General features: G+C 35.2%; 1 protein-coding gene across 1 annotated transcript in view; it reads right to left on the bottom strand.

Annotated features, from left to right (window-relative positions):
- ATH13 (ABC2 homolog 13) overlaps positions 1 to 22,108 on the bottom strand; it is a 214,946-nt gene that overhangs the window by 157,940 nt on the left and 34,898 nt on the right. Inside the window, exon 3 of the mRNA XM_089805163.1 lies at positions 13,848 to 14,014. Coding sequence (XP_089661289.1) covers positions 13,848 to 14,014 — 167 coding nt within the window. The remainder of the gene's footprint in view (positions 1 to 13,847; positions 14,015 to 22,108) is intronic.

Below are 22,108 nucleotides of genomic sequence, written 5' to 3'. Positions count from 1 at the left end.
TCTTGATTCAGTACAGTAGGACATACCATGTCTTCCTACTTCAGCTTCATGGGATGACTTCCTTCCAGACATTGTCGGGCTATTCGTGGAGTCTCACATTGAAGATGTGGGAGACATCATCGATGACATCAATCTTCTCTTCGTTGAGGAGACTTCTTCACTTGTTGCGAAGGCACACTCCGACCCTCAACTACTTGATTGTTCTGACATGCTCATGGCTTCTTTACAGCAGTTGGAGGAGGACTCTTTCACTTATGAGGAGACATCAGTCTGTGGAGATTGTATTCCAGTTTCCTTAGACATCATATTTTTTGAGGATTCTTCCTACCAGTTGCGGAGCGTTCTCTACCACACCTATGGCACCATTTCTTCCTATAAGGAGGAATATTATTCAACTTTCATGATGCAGCTTCTTCAGTCATCAAGAAGCTTCTTTCACAGGTGTTCCTACATCATTGAAGGGAGGCGCAATTGCTTCTCTTCCCACATATTCCTATTTGGATGCTTCATCATTGGAGTTTGATTCAGCTTCATGCATGGACATGTTACCTTGCTTGCCACCGTCTTTTCAACATCCACTAGATTGGTTTGTGGCATCTTCATTCATCAAGGACTTGTCGATATTTGAACATACTTTAGAGGCAGCATCCACCGCATACTACATCTGGATCCCTCTTCCATCTTCCTATCCACAGTGGGATGCATATTTGCACCTATACCTGGTGTATCTTCTTCCCCAAGGGAGAAATGTTGTTTGTCGGCATTGGACTTTCTTTTGTCTTCAGACACTTATCATTCCGAGATCCTTCACTAAGGGGGGGATTTCATCATGGGATTCTCTATTGTATATGCAAGATGTATGTCATAATGGGGGGGTCTTGATTACTCCATCCATACATGCATCTTTATTTATTGTACTTATCTCTCTTTTTGGGAGAGGGTTTTTCCCATGAGGCTTTCCCTCTTTCTCCGTTTGCAGAGAGATTGCATTGCATTGTGTGTTCAGCATTGCATTTGTACATGGGTACCTAACATTGCCTAGTAGCCAGGACCCATTATGCATTTCATCATAGCTTTTGTGAGCTTAAGTGCATTCCCCTAAGTTGCACTTAAGGGGGGGTGTTAGTGTAAATAATTATTATTTACACTTACTTAAGTTTACTGAGGATAAATGCATTATTTTATTATTTCTTAGGTTATCTATAACACTAGAGTTTGCATAATCAATTGAGTTGTCACATTGACAACAGAATTGTTTGCACTCTCAATTTAGCACATGGTGTCTAGAACATAATTTTACGTGACACACCTTTGTAGGCTTATCCTCACATCATTGCACTAACTCATGTGCTTAATGGAGGATAATTCACTCCTGGTGGACATGTGCTTAGTTGTGAGGCTTCTCATATTGCTAACTCCTAGACATTCTAGATGCATCATAGAGGCCTTTATATATAGGCACCTCTAGTGTACTATAACATCAATCAATTACAATCAATTGAATATCATATTGTTATTCTGATCATACTTTGTTGGTATAATTTGTGCTAGTTATTGTGCTTCTTAGTCTTGAGTGAATTTTTCCCTAAGACAAATTCTTACATGGTATTAGAGCTATACCAAATTCTTACATGGTATCAAAGTTATACCAAATTCTTACAGAAACTTATCAAAGAAGCATGCTAGCAAGTTCTCTTTCATGCAATATGAACAAAAGATATGACAAATATAGATCTGGAATATTAACAAATAGTCCAATAGAGATCTGAAAGTAGATGTATGCTAAGAGGGAAAATAAATGATAAGGTACTCACCTTGAAATACGAAGAGGAAGATGTGATTTAGCTGCAAAACTAGAAGATTTGAATTGTTTCTGAACTTCTGATTATGGATCTCGGAATAAAACAACGAAAGGGACAAAACCCTGAAATCTCCCCAAAAACGAAGACTAAAGAACCAGATTGACTTGGGAAGATGTCCTACAACCAGGTTGACGTAGTCTGGCAACTTGAAGCTAACTTCTCCAGAAAGCTCTCAAAAAGTAGGTTCTAGACTTGTGAACCTTTTGCCAATATCCTACAAATTTGTAACAAGTTTTGTATGTGTGGGTGGCTATAAAGGGGTTTACCTTAGTTAACCCCCCATTTTGGTGATTTCCACCTCCACGAATAGTCGTTAGGCAAGATGTCATGTGTAAGTGTGTATGTGCATATCCTAGATTTGTACATCTAGAATGCAAGTATGCTTAAATGCTGAGAATCTACTTTGTGAGTGAAACCCTAGCATGTAAGTGTGCATGCATGTCAAATGTATGTAAAATGTATGTAAATGTATGAAGGTGCAAAGAATCAGATCTGAAGCGTGATTTAGAAACATCATACCAAGCCCCCAAGGCTAAAGTACTCTAACCATCTTCGAGATCCCTTCGCAACTCCATGTTTGATATATTTGCCTTTGAATGATTGATGAAAAATAATAACCTCACTTGTAATGAAGAACAAGAAACCAGCTCTTTCTTTCACCTTGCAATTGCTCTAAGTCAGATTGGGTTGTTTACACATGCTTGCTCCTTGTTCCTCTTATGTACAAATGGGGGATTGAATGCCTTTTTATAGAAGATTTTTAGAATATTTGTGAATTAATCTGCAAGGGCCGACTGCACAAGCGGGATTGAGTTAAACATTACCAAGCCCTTAATCATTGAAAGCTCTGGGACTAGGCTCAACCTAGTCTGGACCAAGTTGACTTGGGTCGACCTAGTCCAGAAGGTCAACCTCCAAGGTGTCCATGTTCCAGATTCAAGACTAGTAAGGGTCAATGATTAAATTGGTGTACCGAACTATTACCCGGAGATCCAATCTAGGATTTTGGGGTCCTAAGAAGAGAGGTTACTTGTAGATTAAGTCCTAATGTAGTGAATGTGTGAAGGAGGGAAATCGAGGAGGATTTGTTAGGTACTTACTCAGTTTTGCCTAAGAAAAAGAGAAGAAAAGAAGTGAAGTGTGTACTTAAGGTGTGAATATGAAATGCAAACACACTAAAGAGGAGAGAAGCTAAAAGGTCTTAAATCAAAGTGTGTCCAATTTAAGATGATACAATTGATAATGGCACAATCCAAGATCTTCTTGGTGGAGGGCATTCTTAGTGAATGTCATCATTCCAAGCTTGGAATCTAGAGAGAGATATTGATAATCTCTTAGAAACCATATATATATATATATATATATATATATATATTGGTACTAGGAAAATAAATATGCATGTAATAGAAGGATACACCTTGGTGGGCTAAGTCACAAGGTTCAAAATCGAATTCGAGTCCATCGATCATAATTTTTGATGAAATTTGACAAGGGTAAAAATTCAAAAAAAAAAAAAGACATTAAATTTCTCTTATAAAAATTTATTTATTTTTATATATAAGTAACATATCCACAAAATTGTCAAAGTAGTTTGACATCACTGAATAATTAAACTAAATAACTCAATATTATTTTAAAATAAAATAATATTGTAGTAAATAACAATATTTAAAGATTATAAAATTCGGATGAAGCTTGGAAAGGGTAAAAATTCGCTGAAATTTGAATTTCATGGATGAAATTCAACGTATCATGTGACTTTGTGGGTATCTATAAGCCTTGGGAGGAGATGAAATCTCTTGCCAAGACTTTTAACAATGGATGAACCAATGTTGGTTATCCTAGAGGTCTTAGAGGAGATGGATGTAAATGAGATGGTGAAAAGATGAGGAACCTTCTTGATTTGGCTGTAAGGCAACTCGAACCCCTTGAGGTCCTCACTAAAGAGCTAGGAACCTGATTAGGTGGAAACTAGTTGGGAACTAGAATATAGTTTTCTTTCATTTACATATACGTTTGTGTGTAAATATACATCTTTGTATAAAATCTACTATAGTTGTTGTAGGTTTAGACATCAAGGAATCAAGCTATGTGGGGACAAGATAGTGGTATCGCATTCATGAGAATGCAGTTATAATAATTATGTTCATATGAGAAAGATTAACAGTTACAATTAGTTTAACCAAAATATCATAGCTAACAACTAAGAGCATCATCAATAAATCTAAATAGAGGATTTAAGTTGTCCATACCCTAAATTCAAAAACCAAAATCCGCCTAGGGTAGCATCTACAAAACCCAAGTTAGTCCACATATACCACTTGGGCACAAATTGTTAAACCACTGTAATATAATGACCAATACCATTTAGGACATCAAATACCACTATATCATAATGACCAATACCATTTAGGGCATTGAATACCACTTTATCATCCCTTTTCTTTCCTATTGCCAGCTGTGGCAATGACATATAGTTAAAAGATACATTCAGTTTTGTTATTCACATAAAAGGACAGTTATAACAACCATCAAGTAAGTCTATCTTAAGCATACAGATGCATTTTATGTTCAGTTGGAAAATCAACTAATCTAATTGTTTACCAATTTCATTGAAGAGGAAAAATTAATTCAACGATATTAATCAATTTAACATATCTTCCACTTGAGATTGCAAATATCAAAAAAGTAAAATACCCGTTACAAGAAGATATTAAATGCAGATCATATCTCTGTCTTGTGCGAGCCTTGGCATCTAGTGGAGAAGAGAAGCATTGCTAAAGGCTTAACCTCCCAACCACGGACCCTTAAATATCCCCACATAATCTCAATCGAGAAAGTCTCTCCCTACCCTAGGAATTGGCCTGGGACACCACAATCCAGTCACTGAGCATTCTAGCATTGGAATGTCAACCCACCACCTGGCTTACCAACAAGATTTTATACAAAGGATTCCCATGAGCTATCTTTATATTTGATTTAGATGTTAAAACTGATTATATTCTTTCTTTCATTGTAGGAATTCCTCCCACTCTTTCGTCCCCTTAGCTTGACCATAAAGGTCCTCATACTTAGGAGGTTCATATTATGTTTTTCTGGATTTAGAACACATATTCCTTTGCCATGCTTCATGTCATTTTTGACCAATGGCATAATACGTTATCATGCTTTTCTTTCTGTTTGATATCATATATAAGGAGAAACATTCCATCTCATAAATATATGGATTTATATCCCAGTATAGTACTTATTCAATCAAAACATAAGTATATGCAACACAACATTCATTCCAAATAGAGTATATTGGAGAAATAGTAAGATTTCTATGGAAAATGTTCACATTCGACTTTGAACTTTCATCTAAAAGAGAGGCTGAAGTTGACAAGAATCGGCATGTTCAAGAAAAGAAACTATATACAATGGAAAATACAAAACATAACCTGATTAATTAGTGTAGTCTGATGTAAAATGAGAATTGCAGAAAATTTGACACCCGAGATTCTAAAGGTGTCGATGTATGCCACAGTCTTAACTCACGAGCTTCGACTCAGTAAAAATATAACCACTATCTAGCACTTGTCTCTGAATACAAGCAGAGAACACAATGATGTGATAACAAGAGAAATCTAGAATGCTAAAAACAATGAGCAAAATGTGTGCATGCCCCCATGGCAAGAGCAGAGAGTATAAGTAAGAAACAAGAAACCACCCAAGATGAGCAATGGTCACCTCAGAATGCTTAGTTACGCCAAGGGTAAGGTGGCAAGGAAAGTTTGCAACAACTTTTAAATTCAAATTATCAAAAAGACTAGTCTGATGCCATAAGGTGGCAGATACAATGCAAGTGGTCATTCCAAGCAATTTAAAATAAATGACAATGGACAAGATCAAGAAATACATAAAAACAAAATGTGGCAATGTACGCCTAACCATGTCTTAGTATATTAATGTTGTTCCTTTATATATTCATGCTTGCTTGCTTGACTAATATATATATATATATATATATATATATATATATATATATATATATATATATATACACGTGTGTTATACATACGTACATATTTCATACACACACAAGTATGAGTATAGGTATGATATTACTATACTAAGACATGGTAACTTTGCAAGATACACCGAGATCATCCACATAACGAAGGTAATATTTCTTATTTGAGTTTTATAATGTTTTTAATTTAACATGTTAGCTCATGGTTATCCTTTGTTCTTCTTGCTTGTCTAGTTGTTTCATCCTTGGTCATAGTGGTTTAGGACTCCCCTTCTATTTGCTCAATGGTAGGTGTTGCCCCCCATAATCCTTCCCGCCCTTCGACATCCTCCTGTCGGGAAAATATTCTCCATGATAATATCATATTTCTCAATATAACCATAATTACCATAACAATTATTATTCATAAACCATCATAACGGCTAACCACCATTTCACTTTTCATGAATTCATGATAAATAACCAACTTTCCAAGATAATATTAATCATCATAACAGTTAACTAGCATGCCAACTTCATATGAAATTATAACAATTAACGATCTTACATCATAACTAATTTTACCTACCAACTGACTTCACATGAAACCTCAACAGCTATACGAACATTTCTAAATTTGGCCAAAAATTGGGATGTAAGAATATGAGTGAAAGACATAGTTACACCATCGTTGAGGACGAGAGGAGAGTGGAATAGGGGGACAGGTGATGTGAGGACAACGGGTCTCAATTTGGGGATGGCAAGGGGACAGTGACATGGGGCGGGGGATTTATATACTATATACTATACATATGGTACTTAAAATGCTAGTTATGGAAATATGTGTAAGACTGGTGAGAAATAATATAGCGAAATTGTAAATCCAAAATACTAATTAGAAAATACTTGAAGATTGAAGTTTAGAATGTAGAATTACTAGTTAGAAACTAGAATACTCAATACTAAATGAACTTTTAAATTGTCAAATTGGTAAATAGAAGATTTCTATTATATCAAAAATATCATAGAGATGATTACAATGAGCAACATGATATAAAAACAAATACAAAATCAAAATGTCAAAATGTGGTGAAGGTGACTTCTAATCATCCTCAATAGGTCAGGCCTAAAGGCAAACTCCTCATCGCTAGAAGTCTAGAGCTACTAGACTCCTCAAGTTCAACATCCGCCAAAGGAACACAACCACCCCTACATCTAAAGTTGATGCATCCTCATCCTCATCAATTTGTAATGGCTTCTTTGGCTCTACATCCCATCATGTTGTTGGGAGCTAATTGTGCATATGTATCTTGTGGTCAGTGATACACAATGCACTATGTCCAAGTACAATTACTAGCTTCTCTCCTCTCCTAGAGGAAAGTTTATTCCTCTGAAGAGAGGGGATAAAGCTATTAGTAGACCAATTTGTAATGTCCCCTTTTTAGCATTCATAGCATGATGTTGTCATTAGCCTATTTCCCCACGGTTTCGTAGGCTAACCAGGACATTAAAGGGGTTTAGAGGCCATTTGGCCTAGATAATTTCAGTTGCAGGTCTTTCTGAGGGGTTTTGAGGCAACTTTGGGCATACTTACTATTTATAGTAAGTCATCTTGAATATGGTTGGACATCCTGTAGCAGCGGTATGTCGATGGTAATTGTTCAAAATCGACAAGAAGATTTGTTTATCATTGATAAGATTTGTTATGCATTGATAAAGCGATTTTATAAAGTTAAATTTAAATATTGAACTTTATTAATGCATAGACTATAGTTTGTGGGAAATATTTAAATTAAAAGAGTCCCCTTTATTTTATAACACATTGGAGACATAAGTTACATAAAGGGAGTTATCTTTTATCCCACATTGAGAAAACGAAAGATGGAGCTCTTGTGAGAACACTATAAAAGAAATGGAAGAGATTCTAATTTAGCATGCTTGGAAATATCAAAGAAATTGGGAAATTTTCTGGAGATTATGTCTCAATAGTTTGAAAGACGAAATCCCTTCAAACTGGAAATCTTGACGCCATTGAAAGATATGGTCTTGAGATTCAAAAGGGTAGCAGTCTGAAAAAGCAGATACGAAAAAGCAGTCTGAAAAAGCGGAACCGAAAAAGCAGGCCGAAAAAGCAGTTCGAAAAAGCAAATCGGAAAAGCAAAGCAGAAGGGGCAGCATTAAAGAAAATTACTACAGCCATCTACAACCAGGTTCCTTTATTAGTATTGTTTTTTTAGGGTGTTATAAGTTTCAGCTGTAAGTGTGCATTATACCAGAATTATCATTTTGTAATCCATGTAAATGCCAAAAGTCTTGGCCATATTTCATGAGCATTGTATTAGAAATTTCATTGCAAATTAAGAAGATAATAGTTGCTGGTGTCATTTAAGCAACTCAATATCATTATTTATCAACTAGTTAGTTTGTATACCAACTGTTTGTAAAAATGCCAGTTGGCTGTAGGTGTTCATTTCTCATGCTTAGATCATATATATGCACTGAATATTGTCAAAATTAGTAGCACACTCATGTTAGGCCATTGTGTAGTCCATTTGGAGTCTTCTAGCACAAGATTCTCATTGATGCAAATTGAAAAAAGAGTCATTTAAAGCCAGCTGAAATACTATCTCAGTCATACGTCCCTTGCATGTGAATTGTTTGATGAAATTCCTTGAGCTTTCATCAACAATTTTGAGAGCAGATTTGAGGAGGGCCATTACAGTGGTATCAGAGCTTGCTTGCAAAGTGTTTGACGAAATGTCAAACAACTGAAGTATAAAGATTTTTGGTGTTTGAAGGAGTTATAACCTGTTGGGGTTATTACACAATTCCTCTCAAAAGCTAAAGAACTAGAAACTTGAGATAGAAAATGAATGGCTAGTGTGGTAGACGCTAATTTTGGTCCATGACAAGTTTGCCACAAAATTGGGTTCTCCTATGCCATAGTTGTTACATCTGTCATTGTTGCAACCTTATAACCCCTAAGAGTATCAAGTTTTATCCACTCATTGTGATCTAGCCAACAATTTCAGCATCGTAAATCCTCCCAATTCACTTGAAGATCCATTCTTTCACCTCATCATCCTGAATAGGCATAACTCTACGAGGCCAAGGTATGTACCACTTTGGATTCAATGCATAGGAAACCATGTCCAAGGGAGTGTTTAGGTTTTCTCATATGCGTTAAATAATAGGCCAAATGTGGTCAATATAGAAAGCTAAAATGGGATCCTTCTTGCACAACTGCCCTCATATAGCCAAGCATAGAATTAATGTGCTTATACACCTCTCCAAGGTTAGCTGCATCCCCATCCCTATATCTAATAACCAAGAAAACTAGAGTGGTTATAGAGAATATGAATTTTGCATCACTCCAAAATGCATCACTCTTCGTTGTCTCCTTTACCCTCCTCCCCTCTTTGTCCTAGCCTGGGCCCACCAATTCCAATCTTGCACATAACCATGAGTTACAATGGCTCTTACAACCCAAACATTATCTCCAAAAGAATGAAATAGGATGCATATTTGGTCTTAGCTGGATTTAAGAACTCCTTCCTAGAGCTCTTGAAGAGTGCATGTGAAGTGTGATGGTTGCTAATAAACATCTACACATCTCTCACATTGTTGACCACTCCTCTAATCCACTCAGTCTTTCCCATGTCCTTAAGTACATTATTCATGGCATGCACACAATAGGGAGTCCACCAAATATGTTTATGTGTTGCCTCAATAAGCTTCTCTATAGCTTTGCACAGGTGGGTTGCATCTATCACTACATGGACCACATTTTTGGCCCAATCTCTTGAATAAATGTCTGAAGGATGTCAACCTAAAAATCAGCATCTTTTCAATGCCATGAACAATCAACCACAGTGAGAAAGATTGGGCCTTTTGAGCATGTAACTATGATATTGATGAGTAGACAATACGTAATGTTTGTCCACTTCATCATTTCCATCAATGAAGTGATCTTAGCATAGTTGTTATCCAAGATCGTGGTCCTCAATTTATGCTCACTTGGAAGCACATATGATGCTCCTCCCTTCACCACCATCGACATCATCTCATTGTAATAAGGAGATCGAGCTCCATGCCATGGGATGTTCTTGGCAAAAAAGGGCTTGCCAATGGAACCATCTATCTGATACCTTGGGTGCACACTGACCAAATCAGCTATGGGGTTACTTTGCATCTTGCATTTCCCCTTGCCTTGTTGTGATTCACCCATTGCACTATAAGTGGATGAAGATCTTAAGGCTAAGCCTAAAATTGTTCCTCCTCTTTGATATGATGTATGAGAAGAAATATGTGGCTATCCCTACATTTTTTGCACCTAAATTTGTTGGATAGTCTAAACATGTTGCCTATCTGACAAGGTGGTAGGTCTTGCAGCTCATATATTATCTAGAACACCCCAAAGCTTGTTGAACTCAATTTTGTAATGCAAAGTTTTAGCATTCTTCAAAAATCCACATACATTAACGCCTTTTCTTGTCCAAAAAACAAGTGTACATTAAATCTAGTGATGCTTCCAAAACATTTTGTACCACAAATATTGGATTTTTATTTTATATTGCCACAACATGTTGGACTTGGGATTGTTATACATTTTGCAAACTGTTTGAGAGGAGATTTAGGATCATAAGGACCCCTAGCCCACTCTGCCAAAAGCTGGGAGGTGCAATCAATAACTAGTGGTGCACTAACTATGGGGCTGGTTTGCCCCTCCGGATTTAGCTCATGCTCTCCCCCCTCATTGGGCTCATACTCATGCTTGATTTCATATTCCGATTGGCTTGCACTATGATAGTGAATCTTCATCTCATCCTCACTCATATCATGATTATGGGAGCTCATTTTGACACTACATTTCACAAAATGAAAACAAATCAATTAACACAGTCTTAGCCTAGGTTCTACTTTAAAACAAATAAATAAATAAATAGAACTCTATATTTTAAATTTTCTAACAAATTTCAAATTGTAAAAAAAAATCTAAAATAATTTAGAAAACAAAACAACAAGAAATGAAATAACATTGAAAATTAGAAAATAATGAAAACAGTCAAAAACCCTACCATTTCCTTGAAAAATCTTCATCCTCTTCTTCTTGCTCCTGACTCCTCCAATCACTCTTTCCTCAACTCTTCACTCTTCTTCTTCTTGTAGCAAACAATTAGAAATGACAAAGTGAATTAAAAAGAAGCTTGTGTAATGTCCCCTACTTAATGTGACCATCAGGGTCAATAGATTAGCCTATGACAGGAGCTTCCATAGGCTAATTAAGTGATTAGGGAGCTCATTTGGTAGTATTTTCAGGGATTACTATTTTAGTAAGTCAATGGGAGTCAAGTGATATGAAATTTTGCAGTGTTCAACTTGGTGGATTTGGTTGAGCTCTTTCTGACAAGCTATCATACATGGTATTCTGAGTTCGACTCATATGATTTTATTGCCAAAGTTAATTTACTTTATTATAAAGTGATAATTAAATAAAAGACTTATTAATTAAGTCACTTTATTATAAAGTTTTTTTAGAAAGGTATTTCCCATTTATCCCACATTGCTTATGCAAATGAAGTCAACTTCTTGGAGGGCTTTATATTCTCTTGGTTGTAATGAGTAGGGGCATGCTTGGATGACATTATTATTATGATATTGGATTTCTGGGAAATCTAGTTGTTGAGCTTGGAGGACGAAACCCCTCTTTGCTAGCATTCTCTTCGCTGTTGAAAGACACAGTCAGGAGGATTACTGGGTGTTTTCATTCAGGAAACACAATGCGATTTATTGGTGATTTTACACATGATTTAAGAGCTCTAAAGTTCAGGTTATGCACCCGTGAATAGTGATTTTGCTATAGTGCACGTGAATAGTGTTTTTGCTACAATGGCTATGAATAGTGATTTTGCTACAATGCGCATGAATAATGTTTTTGCTATAGTACGCGTGAACAGTGTTTTGCTACAATGCGTATGAATAGTGAAATTGCTACACTGTCGTGAATAGTGCTGCTATAGTGCATGAACATTGTTGCATTGAGTTTTCTTGCCCACTCTTGCTAGTTAAAAAGTTGGGATGCTATCATTTCATCTGCAGATCACTACTTCCAGGTTCCTTCCATCGTACTGTTCAATTTAGGCATTGTAATTGTTAAATATCAGTCTGAATATTTGCTGCAGCCTATAAGGCAATTGTATGTAAACATTTCTATTGCAAAATCAATATTTTATCAGTAGATAAGGAGGTTCTAGACTTTGCATATTTATCGTTGTATGTTTACTTACTGTTTGTCAAAATGCCATGTTGAAAATAACATTCTAATTGATAATACTTAGTAATCTGCAAGTCTCCTCAAAAAAACAAAAAGGGGGTGGTTATTACAGCTTGGAGGACCTTTTGTAGGCTTGGAAGGGCTTAGATTGACCCCACATCCCCCTAGGGTTCTAATAGAAGCCAAAAAACAATTTTCAAAAATGTTATTTTTTTTAAATCACATACAAAGAAATCATCCCCACAAGGATGCCCAGACATCCTCAAGTTGCTCAAGGCCAAGATTTTTTAGGGAAGTGAGAGGATACATCTCCGTGGAACACTAGTGAAAGCAAAAAAGTTAAATGAGGAAAGCAAGATTAAATAAAAACCATAATTTAAATAAGCTTTGAAAAAAGGAGCATTCCAAACATAAGAAACATACATTAACCATATTGAAAAGCTTCTTAATTATGTTCCTAATACAGAGGTTTTATTTATATTTGGATCTTTGTTCCCAATAGGAGTTTTGGTGGGGCTTACCCCTCACACTCATGTTGTCCCCCTCTAGCCAAGGTTTGGGGGAAGTAACTCTCAATTTTCTATTCTTTTTCTTTGTGAAAAAGAATAATAGCTATGTAAAATTACCAGATAACATAAAGGTTGAAAGAGACGATGACGAAAAATGGGAGATAAAGAAATATAGATGAATATATGAATAATAATAACGTATTTCTATTTTATGATAAACATAAATTGAGCATGTTAGAATATGCTTGTATTATAACATGCTCATGTTATAACACACTCGCCTTAATATTCTTAAGTCATCAAATGCATTTGTTATAATGTGCATGAACTAGAATAAGCTCACATTATAGTTCAATGGTGAAGAAGCATTCTAAACATAGGAGACATAAATTAACCAGTTTGAAAAGCTTCTTTGTCTCAACTATATAGTCCAACCTGGCAGCAGAAGGAATCTAAAACAGATTTATGAGAGTCGTGAACATTATTCAGAAGAGTGTGTGAAACGGGGATTCATTCATTTTCCCAGACTAGACATACTTGACTCCAACTTCAAGTCAAGTCAGCTATGCTTCCTAGCTGGAATTTCCGTTGTTCTGACATTAAAAAACTTGCAATGCAACTAATTAATGTACAGTAGCATTTATCTAATCACATGAAACTCAAAAATACTGTAAAATTCTATTGTGTAGAACTCCACAAGTTGCAAATCACGGCCATTACGCTTGATCATGTATTCATTATGCAGATCAAACAAATGAATCATGTCAAGATGCAAAAACAAAAATTCAACATAAATGCATACTGATAGTATTATCCATAAACTCTTTTTCAACCTTCCAATGGTATAATATAGGATCGCAACCCAAATAAAAGAGAAGCAGAACTTCTTTTGCAAGATCCATATATCAAGCTAACAAGAAGCACTGAAAAGGATTTAGGTATGTACTGCCAATGTGATTAATACAATTATGGTGGATTATATGATCATATATAGTTGCCACAAATACTTGATGAGATTGCACAATGTTAAGGCATATGGACTCAACTATATACTACCAATTCACTGAATAACCTTAACACAGATAATTTCTAGAAATAAAATTAAAAAAGAAAAGATGTCAACTTGACATTTAAGTTAGCAAGATAAATATCAATATATGTAAAGGACATGAAAATAGTGTTAGCTAAGAACTTGATGAACGCATTTTAACCTGAAGCTCTGCTAATTGATCAACATATTCCTGAGCAAGAATATCAACCCGGGTGGAAAACTGCTGCCCAATTTTTATGAATGTCGGTCCTAATCTCAAAATGCTTTCTTTCAACCACTTAGCAAGGACTTTCCGCCTTTCCTTTTTCTTCTCCTCAGTAATCCCACCTGTACATATAATAGAAAAGCATTAAGGCAAAGTTATTTTAGATGTGATATGGTGTGATAAATTTTGTATATTGTTGTTAAAAAAATTTACATGACATCAATGTCATAGTGAGGGATGTTTAAGATTTTGATTATTTCATATAATTTCATGCAAATTTGTATTATCATAGAGAATCATGTCTATCTTAAGGAAGATCTTACCATGCATGTTAAATGTAAATTGCCAAATGGAGAACACAACTAAAATCAACAAGAGAACTTTTCAAGCAAGGCATTTAAATATGTCAAAAATGAGGTACCACATATTAACTCATCTCAAGATTTTCCTGATATAACTCTAGACTCTGATCCTAATAGGTCTTAGGGCTCAAGCTCTGACATATGCTTTTAACGTCTTATAGCGCACATATGGAACAATAATGGAGTGGATTGACAGTGAATGAGAACTTCAAGGATCAGGCAAGGTGACACTACTGCAAGGGTTTATTTTGCTGTTCTACTATAAGAGCAACCAAACCAAAATGTTTACTTCGAAAGTGTACCCTACTTCCTAGGCAAGATGGAGTTGTCAAATATTGAATAGTGGATCTCATCATGCTTGATGATAAATCATACACCTTTGATATTCCAGCATGGATTAGGCTGTTAGACTTACCACTAGATTCTGGAACAACAATTTTTGAACAAGTACGCAATCTGTTAAGGAAATTCATTTGTATATCCAAAAACACCAAGAACAGGAAAAAGGTTAAGTATGGCCAGACTCTTTTTGATATCACACCAGAAAAGGGGGACACTTGTTAGAAGGATACATATTACACTGTTCTTGTAACTAAAGACTCGGATTGTGTAGGCGCCAGAGACATGCAACAACCTACTTCAAGTTATGTGTATCATGGCTGGTTCGTGTCATGTTACTGGTTGTGTAAGAAGCAGAAGATAATTATAAACTAAATTGAGGCAGACTTGAATGAGCAGTAAATGCAGCGTAGCACTCCACATTCGAGAGTTGCACTGAGTGCTTGATCTTTCACAACTGAAACCCAAAATTCCTGAGCGATAGCCAGGAAGCTATTCAAATCAATCATGATCAAATTGAGTGAACTAAGACAAAATATACCAAGGTTCATCGATATTGTATTCATTATTGAATTGAAGAGGGGATACTGGGTCTTTGATTTATGTCAAATTATTATCAGCTAATTGACATTTTCACAAAGCCACTTTCTGCACTTAATTAAGTAGAATATGCTTGTGCTTTTGGGCATAGTCAGTGGTGCAGGGGATGGCAAGTAAATGGTTTTCCTTTCACAAATATTTAATGAAAACTGCTGCATTGTTTTGGACTGTCTAAGTTGTGTTTTAGAATGGATGTCAGAGTTATAAAACCAATCTTATGAGCTCATTGAGCTTCCATTGTTGTTGTAAACGCTTAAATTGATGTCAGGAATGTAAACCATTGAAAGTTACTGTCTCATTTAATTAGAAATGCATCTAAACGTAAGCCTGTCTATATCCAAAGTATCACATATATTCATATTATTCTATCTTTCTTTATTTTTGGGTACCCTGAAAGGAACTATCCATATGAATGTGTACTTCCGTTGATATGGTTTGTTTGGGGTTTTTCTTATCTGTGCGACTTTGCAATTAATTATAACAGTATTAAAGAGAGAATAGTAACTCTTTGGCTTGAGGGTAAATGTAAGCCTGTCTGTATCCCAAGTATCACATATATTCATATTATTCTATCTTTCTTTATTTTTGGGTACCCTGAAAGGAACTATCCCTATGAATGTGTACTTCTGTTGATGTGGTTTGTTTGGGGTTTTTCTTATCTGTGGGTCTTTGCAATTAATTATAACAGTATTAAAGAGAGAATAGTAACCCTTAATGCAGGAGTGTGGCTTGAGGGAAGTGTAATAGAGCACCCAGCGAAAAATGGAAGCTCCTATGTTTGAGTCGTAGCTAAGTAATGGAAATTAACAAACCACATGGTTTAAAAACAAACAATATACGAGAAAGATAGAGGAAAAAGGGAATAGGGAAAGGAAAATGCAATTACTAAAGAATTGATTAACAGAATACAAGAGCTACACTCTTTAAAAAATATTTTTTTTAAAGATTAAAACCAGATATAAAAAGCCAATGTTAGAAGCCCAAGAACCTGAAGAAGAATTTTGAGGAGAATGAGCTTTAAAGGAATAATTTTATGAAGAACAAGACCCATACGTCTCTATGAGGAAGAAAAATGGGAGACCAATATAGAAACAGTTTCAGGAGCATCCTGCAAGGCTCACAATTCTAAAGGAACAAAAACAATGATTTCAAGATCAGCAGAGAGAGCTAACAGCTAGCTGAAATAAATAACTTGATGAGCTCAAAGTTGAGAGAGTATAGAACATTACTTAGCTCAAGATGCATGTTTTCTTGATATTTTGCAGAAGGTAATTGTTTCGTTCTAGTGATATTTTGAATAAGAATTTTGAGGAGAATGATCTTTAAAGGAATAATTTTATGAGGAACAAGACCCATACGTCTCTATGAGGAAGAAAAATGGGAGACCAATATAGAAACAGTTTCAGGAGCATCCTGCAAGGCTTCCAATTCTAAAGGGACAAAAACAATGATTTCAAGATTAGCAGAGAGAGCTAACAGATAAATAAATAACTTGATGACCTCAAAGTTGAGAGAGTATAGAACATTACTTAGCTCAAGATGCATGTTTTCTTGATATTTTGCAGAAGGTAATTGTTTCATTCTAGTGATATATATTGATGTATACAATTTTTATTTAATATTTTTTTTTTTAAATGTCCTGTTTTCTAGCATTTTAATTACAGCCTCTCTTCAAATTTGTTGCGGAAGTTCTCTGAGATGTACAAATAGGCTAAATTGCCCCTAAACTTAAAATTTTAGACAAGATATATATAGATATATAGTATATACACTACACAAGATTCACAAAGGAACTTTGCATAAAGTAACAACACTTTCCTGTGTTTTTCCTTGGATACAAACACCAAACTAAAAACATTTATGCCTTGCAAATAAGATTTCAAATATTAAAAGAAAGAAACTAATATAAACACACAACCAACACCTTCCAGCTGGCTATAACAAAGACCAGCTATTCTATGAACCAAGATTCTGAAAAGAATAACACGTACGTGACAAATGGTTCCATGAATTATAATTCATAAACAAAGCCACAAACTAAGTAGACTACCTGTACACAAAGCTTGATGGTGAAATTCACTTTCAATTTGATTAATCGACAAACACATGTTCAGCAGCAATAGCATTAACTTAAACAAAGATTTTGAAAGCATAACAGTAGCCTCACTCAGCATTCTAGACTTTATGAGCTCAAAGAACTTATTTGTAGGTTAACAATCTGCAATCTTTGAGAGTTTTCAAGTCTTTATTTTATCCCAATAAGCAAGTTGTAAAGAAAAATGCTTGAAGGTTGTTGAAAATTTTGTTTATTTTTACCAGTAAAAGGCTATTGCGAAAAAAACTTATTTACTTTTTAAAAATATTACATCCATGTTTTATTTTTTGCCCTGTTCAGAAGGTTGTTGAAAAGTTAGAACGAAAGAAATCATAAAGAAAAATCTAATCTAGATGACTAATTAAAATAAAAATGCCTAAAATAGGCTCTCCACCTTCATCAAAAAACATAGATGACTGGAAATACGTATTTCCAAAAATAGTATCATTCTGTAGAATGGTGTCTATCACACCACTAACACTTTGACAGTATATTACTATGGTACCAAAATTGTAATGTAAGTCCACTGCATAAACTAAAAGCAATACCAATACCTCTATTTGAAAACACCAGAAGTCATGCTCCTTTTAATGACTGATAAAACAGCTTGCACATATATGGAAAAGGATTAAGTTTTGCACTTAAATTCCTTTCTTTTTGTTTTGTTAGTTGACTGCTTTAATATTGTGACACCATTTTCCATGAGAAAATTGTCTTCTTCATAGATGATGTTGGTGTACTGTATAATTTTCGTAGGTTTAGTTTTTTTGTTTGCATAATAAAATACCGTTGACAGTTAAGAAACTGTTCGACAGTTCCAAATGGTTGTATATTGTCTATTTAAAGGCATGTCAGGAATCAATTTAGGCATCCCATTTGTGTTCTGATTTTTCTGTTTACATTTGATATCAGAGCAACTCTATGCGCCTGTAACATGTAGATTGAAGGGGGAGAGAAAAGGCTGATCAGTGGAATATAATCATTATGGATACTAAGATGGTTCAAAAGATGAGCAATGTGCAAAACTTCTGAACATGTTTCTTCAGAATAGATTGAACATCTGTCTCTTTTTATATTGCAGAGTATACCTCTTTCCTGTAATGCCTAAGTAGCAACTACTTGGACGTGGCATTGGAGTTGTTGGCTGTTTGAAACAAGTGTGTGTGCATTGAAGTTGAAATGAGTGTGTGTTTGAAGTTGCTGTTTGAAATGAGTGCATGTACATTTAAGCTGCTATTTGAAACGAGAGAGCATCGGGGCATGACAAATGGCCAACTTTTTGTTTATTTTTATTTTAGTGTTTGAGGAGGTGAGGAGCGGTTTGGAAGACTCCTGAGTTCGGAGGGTGTTCTTTGTGTCCCCAAGAAAATGAATACATCCTCCGGAAAAAATCCTTGAAAATTTGTCTTCAAGCATGCCACATGATTGCACCAAGCGCAGAATGCTAAGATCTGCCATCAAGGTATGTGAAATTTATAATTTTCATAGGGGCTAAGGTTTTTTTTTTAATTGCAATCTTTGGAAGTTATTCTCTTGGACTAATAAGGTTATTAAAATGGAGAAAATAACAACTATTGTCATATTTGAAGAGTGAATTTCACATACGGCAAATTAAAGTATAACTGCTTTTGATTGAAAAATATTTTTGGAATATTTTGGGTAGGATAGCCAGAAAAACCACAAGATGCAGATGAAGCAACAAAATGGATGGCTAAAGATCATAAGGTCACAACATTGACTGGACTTGGTTTATCAGATGCATAGTTGCATTACATTTATCTATCCAAGATATTGAAAGAAATATGAGATGGGCTCAACACTTTGATTGGTTCACAAGCTTAAGTGCCAAAATGTCCATAAAGCAAAAATTGTTTGGGTTGGAGATGAAAAAGAGAGACAATATTGTTCAACATATAAGCACATTTTGTTCTCTCCTAAATCAACTTCTAGGTGTAAACTCTGAAGTTGATGATGAAGCAAGGGCAATCTTACTAAGTGGTATGCCCTCAAGTTTTGATCATATTGTTTTTACATTAAATGAAATGGGTCCCAGACTTGAAACTGTAATTTTCTCTCTAATTGATGAAGTAGAGATGATAAGAGTCATTTAATTGTTGAGGAACGTGCTTTGGTTGTTAAGAAAAAGTTTTAACATTCAACAAGAAAAGAACTCAAATGTTATTATTGTCAAAAAATTGGACATCTGCAAATGAATAGCATTCAGCAGGCAAAAGATCTTATCGATGGAAAGTTGAAGAACAATACAACTTTCATTGCAATTGAAGGTGAAACACACTTTTGTGGTTTTCGAGTGCACACCAATGACTCATCAGATAATGATAATTCACCTCACAATGCAAAAATTGATGAAAGATTTGAACTTCAGAGAACAGAAAAAGATTATACAAGAGGTTGGAGGCAACAGATGTTAGAGTACACCTATGACCTCGAGCTAGCTTGTCACTCAGAGATTATGCATTGCATGAGAAGCACTCCATTTGTGTCCTTCAAGAAAAGATGGGGCTAGACATATTTGTCCATGAAAAAAAATGGGGTTTAACATATTTGTGTACCTGAAGAAAGGAGGGGGCTCGGCATCATGGTTGTCACTTCAAGGAGCAATGGGGGCAAGATTTGTTTGGCAATCTGTTGAGCACTTGAGGAGGCATTTGTCACACTTGCCGGAAGTGTTTACTTTCGAAGGAATAGTTGTCTCATGTGCAAGCATATGGTTGGTGATTTGAACAGCAGAGTAGGGATTGTTTCCATAGTGCTTGAGGAGGTGTTAGACACACTTGGACGAGATGTGGACTTCCAAAGGAAAGGCATCTTATGTGTACCACTAGAGGAGACATTAGACGCACATTAAGGATATGTGGAATTTTAAAAGAAATGTCTCATTGTACATGAGAGGTGGGAACACTCATGTTATCAAAATGGCTTCAGATTCTACAGTCAGGAGATCCATTGATGCAGTCAATTCAATGACTCTTGGATAAGTGAAGAAGTCAAGAGATCCACTGATGTAGTCAGTTTGATGTTTCTTGGGCAAGAGAGTAGGTTTGGTGAAGACACTTCATCAAAGTCTCCAAAAGGGCTAGGTTGAAAATCCTTGCAATGTTCCACTATTGTTGGAATCAATGTAATTAGGAGGGGAATGTTGGCATGTCATATAATTTTGACAGCTTTAGTATTTTTGTTTGCATAAGAAAATATTATTGACAGTTATGAAACTGTTTAACAGTCCAAATGGCTGTATATTTCCTATTTAAAGGCACATTGGGAATCAATTTAGGCATTGCATTGAGTTCTGATCCTCTCCATTGTTTACAGATGATCTGCTCCTTAAAGAACACTGTTGCTGCTAAATTGATTGATATGCCAAATCCTTCCACCAAGTTGAAATAGAAAACAAACAAGCTCGAATATATTAGGCCAGCAAAAGTAACAATGGCACAAGCTACAATGATATTTGCCATGCCAAATATGGACTTGGCACACACCTCTTATCAGTCAGCCATTCATTTTATTTGAAAGGAAAACTTTTAAGCTGTTCAACCATGCCAATTAGAATAGAACGATGATTTTAGTGCAGTTGGAAGTGATTTTTCAATAGATCTTGCAAGATTTTCACCTAGTGTGCTTAAATCTGACAGCAATCCTACACCATGTGGTCCTTTTGTAAACCTCAATGTTTATCTTCATCATTGCAGTTAGTCCCATAAAAAAATTATTGCAATGGTTGAAGCCATTGAAACCTAAGCTCAATGTTGTCTTCATGGGCACTATTTCAATGAATTTTGCAAGTGTTGCTTTTTACCAGCATTCCAAATCTTCAAATGATTGATGTGCTAAAGTATTTCATTTTGTTATCTTGGTTTGACTGATCTCAAGATCAAGTTTTTCTACAGCATATATGGACCCAATGACTAATGCACAACAGATCTCTACAGCTCTGGATTAGCAAATTTCCCCCTTCGTGACTCATCACCCAAGGTTTGAAATATTTACCCATGTTGTTCAAAAGAAAGTGCATTTGTCATATTCTAGGGTATCCACAATTGCTAGTTGATTTGCCATTAGAGTTTCACTCGGAACTTTTCATTACAATTTCCCTCAAAACTTGCAAAGAGATAGCAGTATTAGTAAATATAGACTACAATGTATCTTCAAGATTAGTTGTAAACACTTTAAAAGGTTTTAAATAGCCAAATAAGATAGGCTTTTCTGTTTCAATATTTTTCTTCCCCATATTTGATGATGTATATCTAACAGGGATTTGATAAACGGCGTATTATTTTAAATCAATGTTGTTGGCCATTTCTATGTTCTATAAGAGTGTATGAAAGCTGACTCATGAAATTTAAGAAGACATTCTTGCATATTATCATATTTATCCTACATTTTCTTATGGGTTGTTCTAATGACTGCACTTTAAGTTTGACCGTTACTCAAAAAGGCACCGGTCTTCAGAACTGGGACCTTCCCTATTATTTTTAAGTACATAAAGTCATTTACAGGTCATTTTAAAATAAAAAATCAGTGCTATGTACTCATTATCCTGCATCTTAGTCAAGGGAAGTTCTTATCAGAACCTTGAAAGAAATTATTTCATGAGGATTACATTTAAACCTTTTTCTAAACAGCCATATATTGGTTACTACAACTACTCTTATTTGACCTAGTGAGAAAAAGATTCAAATGAGTGATTGAGTTTAGTTATAATTGTTTTGATTGTTAAATCTAAATTGCGCTCAAAGTGTAGGAGAGATAACACACTCTCAAAGTAGATCCCTAATTCTCTTAAATATTTAAAAGTC

Source organism: Cupressus sempervirens, chromosome 10 (genome assembly GCF_028749045.1).
Source record: "Cupressus sempervirens isolate cs-2001-9-10 chromosome 10, ASM2874904v1, whole genome shotgun sequence".
Lineage (NCBI taxonomy): Eukaryota > Viridiplantae > Streptophyta > Pinopsida > Cupressales > Cupressaceae > Cupressus > Cupressus sempervirens.
This window is presented reverse-complemented; position numbering and strand designations above follow the sequence as displayed.